The 7091-nt window shown below is 36.9% G+C and overlaps 1 protein-coding gene across 1 annotated transcript; it reads right to left on the bottom strand.

The window, feature by feature from the left end:
• LOC106717015 lies at positions 1 to 3519 on the bottom strand. Its single transcript, XM_014510701.2, has one exon. The coding sequence runs from the start codon at positions 3517 to 3519 to the stop codon at positions 1 to 3; it is 3519 nt and encodes a 1172-aa protein (XP_014366187.2).
• Positions 3520 to 7091: the final 3572 nt, after the last annotated feature.

Consider the following 7091-nt stretch of genomic DNA (forward strand, 5'->3'; position numbering starts at 1 on the left):
TTAGGTTTCGTAATCTCTCAACCAAACTGGAGGTCTCCTTTCTCTTGAGGATCGCCGAAGAGAAGTAGCTTCATCCGTTCTCACAACTTCATTACCTCCTGCAGGTTCTGAATGATCCCGAGATTCAAATGGGTCATTTTCTGGTGTTGGCAGAGGCGCGAGTTGCCTATTCGATATAGTAGCTTCGCGCCCATCTGATAGTCTTACGTGAGAGTAAGAAGGGTTAGCTTCTATAAGCTCTACTTCTTCCACCTCCGGATCGTATTTTGATTGTCTGTGATTGTTTCGCATTAACACTGGACCAGGCTCCAGGAGCCATGTTGGCAATGATTCTCCATCTATTGTTCTACGAGGATGTTTAAAGAATCTTTCATGCGGAGTAGCATTAATAGTGGTGCATAATAATGATCTGATGGAGTGAAGAGCGGCTGGTAGAACATCCTGCCAATGATCTACGTCAAGATTTTTCGTCTTCAAATGTAATTTTATTGTCTTCCATAAAGTGCCATTAAGGCGTTCAACTTGGCCATTTCCCTGTGGGTTATACGGTGTAGTACGACTACAAGCAATACCATTCAACACCAAGTAAGACCGTAATTCTTCAGACATAAAAGCCGATCCACGATCCGAATGAATATATTGTGGACTACCAAAAGTAAGAAATAAATCTTTTAAGCATTTCATGACAGTGGCCGCTGATAAGTCTTTACATGGATAGGCAAATGGGAATCTGGAATATTCGTCAATTATTGTTAAAATGTAGCGAGTGCTTGTAGTAGAAGGTAGAGGCCCTTTAAAATCAATATTTAATCGCTCGAATGGTGCAGTGGCTTTGATAAGAGTCCCTTGCTTTTTCACAAATCTAGGTTTGACTTCGGCACATATACGACAGCCCGATGTTATTCGTTTTATGTCATCTACCGAGTACGGCAAATTTTTCGAGCGCACCCAATGTGTCATCCGTACTATACCAGGGTGTCCTAAAAGAGTATGTAATTCGTTCAAACTTCTTATCGTTGAGCTGGCACAGATACGTGACAAAGTGTCAGCTGTAACATTTTCTTTACCTGGACGGTATATTATATCATACTTATAATTGGATAGCTCAAGACGCCATCTTTCTATCTTTTCGTTTTTGATCTTACTGCTATGAGACTGGTTAAACATGAAAGAAACTGATCGTTGGTCTGTTATCAAACGAAAGTGTCTCCCGATTAGATAGTGTCGCCATTTTCTCAAAGCTTCAACCACAGCGGTCGCTTCCTTCTCAATCGAGGAATGGCGACGCTCAGAGTCGTTTAAAGAACGAGAGAAGAAAGCCACTGGACGACCGTTTTGTGAAAGTGAAGCTGCAATTGAGTGTTCAGAGGCATCAGTTTCCACGGTAAAGGTTTCATGCGGATCAATGACAGTTAAAGCAGATTTCGCTATATCCGACTTTAATTTCTGGAAACAATTAATAGCAGTTTCGTTCAAAGGGAACTCGGTGATTGCTGTCAAAGGGTTAATCTTTTCCGAGAAATTTTTGATCCATTTAGAGTAATGTGCAAACATGCCCAGAGCTCGTTTTAAAGATTGAGAATCGTTTGGAATCGGTAAGTTTATTAAAGGACGCAGACGTTCTTCGTCTGGTCTAATCGAGTTATTTATGATTTCATAACCGAGCAATTTGACTGATTCTTGCCCGTATATACACTTTTCTTCATTTAATGAGAGATTATATTTTTCTGCAACCTTTTTGAATTGCTTTAGGTTGTGATCATGTTCTTCTTTCGTTTTACCACAGATTGTGACATCATCGAGGTAAGCGAAAGTACCCGTCAGTTTTTCCTTAGAAATGACATATTGTAATGTTCTTTGGAAAGCAGCGACTCCGTTGGTAACACCAAATGGTATTCGAGTAAACTGGTATAAATTCCCACATGCTTCAAAGGCTGTATATTTCTTTTCACTCGGCAAAATCGGTATTTGGTGGTAAGCGCTTTTTAGATCAATTTGACTAAAAAAATTGTGTTTTGCTACTTCCGAAACTATTGACTCTATATTAGGCAACGGGTATGCATCTAGCTCAGTGTATCTGTTGATAGTTAATGAATAGTCGATAACGAGACGTTTCCGATGTGTCGTTCCTCCGGTAACTAAGACTTGAGCTCTCCAAGGCGAGTTGCTTGGTTCAATAACGTGATCCTTTAGAAGTTTACCAATTTCGTCTTTTATAAATTGATTGTCAGCCTCTGAATATTTTCTTGACTTTATAGCAACAGGTTTTATGTTTGATGAAAGATTCGAAAATAGTGAAACTGGAGGCACTGCGGCCGCCATAACGTTACAAATTTTTAAAGCCTTAGCTGGACCACCAAACTCTATCTCTACGGAGGAATGGTCCTGTAATATATCGTGTCCGATGATTACATCAGCGCATAGATCTTCTAATATATACAAAGACTTTTGTTTGTATGTGTGTTCACATAATTTTATCGTAGCAGTGCAATATCCATCTACATGAGAACAATTTTTCTTTGAAGCTAAAGTTACTGTTTCTTTCCAGGGATGGCGTTTTAGACGTAATAATTCAGCAAAGTTCTTGTTAATGAAACTCGTTGAACTTCCGCTGTCTATCAAAGCATCAGCTTTACAGTCGTTAATAGTAATAGGTACAGTACATTTCCGAAGACTAGCTGGCGATGCTGCTAAAATTGCTGATAGCCTTTCATCATTTGAATCTGCTATGGCGTTATTAACCAGTTTATTTGACACATAGCTGCTTCTGCAAACTTTCGCAAAATGTCCTTTCTTTTCACAGATTTGGCAAGTAGCACGAAAAGCGGGACATTTAATTCTTTGGTGTACGTTGCCACCACAAAAAAAACAACGTTTACGTGATGACGTTGCAGCTAGATTAGGGCTGTTGGATCGTAAATTGATATTCTCTACCTGGTTCAGGTCCATAGCAGAATTTGAAGTGTTAATTTTGAAATCGTTTGAATTCTTTTCTGCCATTTCAAGAGATGTCGCCTGATTATAAGCCTCTTCCAAAGAAATCTCAAGATTTTCCAGCAATCGTTGTCTAATTTTTTGAGAATGTATACCGGCTATAAAAGCATCGCGCACATAGTCGTTCCTGTATTCTTCGGCAGTGACAGATTTAAAATTGCAATTGAAAGATAATTGCTGTAAATTTCGTAAAAAATCTCCTACGGTCTCTTCAGGTTTCTGCTTTGTGGAAGTCAATATGAATCTAGCATGAATCTCGTTTTTAGGCTTCAGGTAAATCTCATCTAACGTTCTTATTGCTTTAGTGTAGTCTTTAATATTCCGTAAAAATGAGTATATATTGGAAGATACGTTGTTAAGCAATATTTTTAGTTTAGTACTATCGGATACCTTAACATCTTCAATTTCTACAGCGAGATAGTTCTCGAACGTTTCTTTCCAATGAAGGTATTTCAAGTCCGCAGCGGGTGTACCTGGATCCGCTTCAAACTTCTCAGGCCGAAGTAATCGCGTTATAGTAGCCATTTATATTACTGTGTTTTTATCAATGAAATAAATTGACATAATGAAATAACGAAACACCAAAATATATTGGTTTTATTTCATTGAAAATTACAGCGAGAATGACAACTTAATAATGTCAAAATATAAAAAACTAAAATATGTAAAGAGGTTGAAATAACACCACAGAATGTTTAGATGGATGGATGTTTGTTTAAAGGTATCTCAATGAAATTTAGCACAGATGTAGAACTGTTGGAATATAAGCGTAACCCTATAGTGGCAACACTGACGGAATGTCACTTCCCTCTTCCGTAATGGCCGTCTAACGCATCACGCGCATCTCCTTGTGTTAATTCTATAATTACTGTAAATATACTTTATTTCAAAACTAAAAGCATTTTATTTAACCAACAACAGGTTATGGGCCCAGCATACCTGTAAATCACTTAAGGAAAAGTTGGTTAAATAAAAATAAAGTTCTTCAAAGTCGACAACCGCGTGGCGCCGGTGGCGTCGTTAATTTTATTTCAGCTTATTGTGTGAAATTAAGTTCAAACTTATTACAATGGCTGCAAATACAATTGAAAAATTAACTGGACGAGAAAATTTTGCGACTTGGAAGTTTGCTATGCAGGCATTGTTGCAACTTGAAGATCTCTGGACATGTATTATCTCCGAGGGCTCCGTCAGCAGAGACAAAGACGTCAAAGCTAAGTCCAAGATAATTCTTTCTATCGATCCTCAATTGTACGTCCACGTGCAAGACGCCACAACTGCCAAACATGTGTGGGACAGTTTATCCCGGGCATTTGAAGACTCCGGCCTACTAAGAAAGGTAGGATTATTAAAAGAACTAATTAACACTAATTTAAATGCAAGTAAAGATATAGAAGAATATATCAGTAGTATTATGACGGCCGCCCATAAACTAAGAGCAATTAACTTCAACATTGATGATGAGTGGCTCGGAACATTAATGTTAGCAGGACTAACTGAGGACTATAGGCCTATGATAATGGGAATTGAAAGTTCAGGAATCAAAATTAGTGCCGATCTGATTAAAACTAAATTGCTTCAAGAAGTGAAATCAGATACTACTACCGCATTTTACAGTAATAAAGTAAATAATAAGAAGAACTTTCAATATAACTCGACTAATGTATGTCACTCAAAGAATAATGGACCCCGATGTTATAATTGTAATAAATATGGTCACCTTAGTAAAAATTGTTGGTATAAAAAAGAAGTTAAAGTAAATAAGAAAATTAAAAGTAAAAAGGAAAATAGTTTTGTAGCATTATCTGCATCAACGCTTAAGAACACTACTAATTGTTGGTATGTGGACTCCGGAGCGTCCTCACACATGACAATGTCTGATCATTGGCTGGAAGACCAAAGATCACCGCCTGTCAACTTCATAAAAATAGCAAATGACAAGGTACTCCGAGTACACAGCTGTGGCACTGTCTACATTGAAGTGTCAAATAAATTAAATGGAACGCCTGAAAGAATACAGGTAAAAGATGTGTTATATGTACCAGATTTATCTACAAATTTGCTATCGGGTGTGAAGATGTCTCTTGATACTAATGAAATTGTTTGTACTCCTTGTTTACACGCAAAACAAAGTAGATTGCCGTTCAAGAACATAGGTTCCCGAGCAACTAAGCTGTTGGAGTTAATACACAGTGACGTGTGTGGACCAATGGAAAACCTGTCAATTGGAGGATCCAGGTTACTCCTGAAGAAAGATGGACTGGTCACAAGCCTGATCTTAGTCATCTTAAAATATTTGGCTGCGAAGCTATGATACATATTCCCAAAGAAAAGCGACTAAAACTAGATCCGAAGTCACGTAAGTTATTGTTTGTTGGCTATAGCGAATCTACCAAAGGCTACCGCTTCTTAGATGTAGTTAGTAAACAAGTAGTTATGAGTAGAGATGCTGTATTTTTAGAACAAAGCTTTTGCAAGAATAAAGTTCCATTTCAGAAGTTAAATAAACAAAGTAAAGATGTCCACACACAATTAAAGTCACATATAAATGAAAATAATTCTTGTCATGATTCTGATGTTATAATTACTCAAGATGATTTAAATAATGAAGAAATAGATGGTGAGCAATTTTATAGTGATCATGATTCAGAGTTGTATGAAGACCCTAATGATGAGACATATGTTCCTTCTACAGACACCTGTAGTTCACCAGAGGAGTGCTATGTTAATGTAAGACCTCGTCGCCAAAATCTGCCACAAAGAAATGAGAATGTAAACATAACCTCTGATGATGATTCCGAACTTAATTCATTTTTATGTTTGAACACAGAGACCACTATGAGCCTATTGGATAATGAGCCACAATGTCATGTTGAGGCATTAAGCAGTGAAAATGCTGAATTATGGAGAGAGGCAATGGAAAATGAATATCACTCTTTAATTGAAAATAATACTTGGACAGTTGTTAATTTGCCTTCCGATAAAAAAATAATTCCTTGCAAATGGGTTTTTAAAACTAAAAGAGATGATGCTGGTAATATTATAAGATATAAAGCGCGCCTTGTTATAAAAGGATATAAACAAACAAAAGGGAGAAGTTGAAGAAGAAATTTACATGACTTTGCCGCCCTGTTATGAAATAGAAAACAAAGTGTGTCGACTCAACAAGGCTCTGTATGGCTTGAAACAAGCCAGCCGACAATGGAATAAAAAGTTAAATGCTGCTCTTTTGGATATTGGATTAAAAAGGTCAGTGGTTGATCCTTGCATATACTACAGACACAAGAATGAAAATGATATATTTTACATAGCAGTGTATGTTGATGATTTGCTTTGTTTTTTCAATAATGATAAAACTGCAAGATATATTAAAGATAATTTAAATAAGAAATTTAAGATGAAAGATCTTGGCAGAGCTCAGCAATGTATTGGTTTTAAAATTTTACAGAGCAATAATTTAGAAGAAGTTTCTTTAGATCAATCACTTTATATTGAGAAAATTTTAGACAGATTTGGAATGTCAAATTGTAAATCAGTACCAACTCCTATTGAAGCTGGAATTCAATTAAAGAAAGCAGAGAGTCAAGATGAAATTTTAAAGAATATCCCATATCAAGAAGCAGTTGGATGTCTACTGTACTTGTCTCAAGGCACTCGGCCTGATATAACCTATGCTGTCAACACTGTCAGTAGATTTAATAACAGTCCGACTATGCAGCACTGGATAACTGTTAAGAGAATTTTCCGTTACCTTAAAGGTACAATTAATTTAAAATTAACTTTCAAGAAAAATAATTTAAACATGGTTGGCTATTGTGATGCAGATTGGGCTAGCGACATATCAGATAGAAGATCCTGTACTGGATACTCGTTTATTTTTCAGGGTGCTTGTATTAGCTGGAATTCGAAGAAACAAACTACAGTAGCTCTTTCCAGCTCCGAAGCTGAATACATGTCCTTAGCGTCAGCTGTACAAGAAGCAATGTGGCTTCAACAATTAGAAAATGAAATCTGTCAAGCAGCGTCAGGTCTGCCAATTATTGTGTACTGTGACAATCAAAGTGCAATTAGTGTTTCAGGTTCTGATGCCTATAAAG

This window comes from Papilio machaon, chromosome 14 (genome assembly GCF_912999745.1).
Source record: "Papilio machaon chromosome 14, ilPapMach1.1, whole genome shotgun sequence".
Lineage (NCBI taxonomy): Eukaryota > Metazoa > Arthropoda > Insecta > Lepidoptera > Papilionidae > Papilio > Papilio machaon.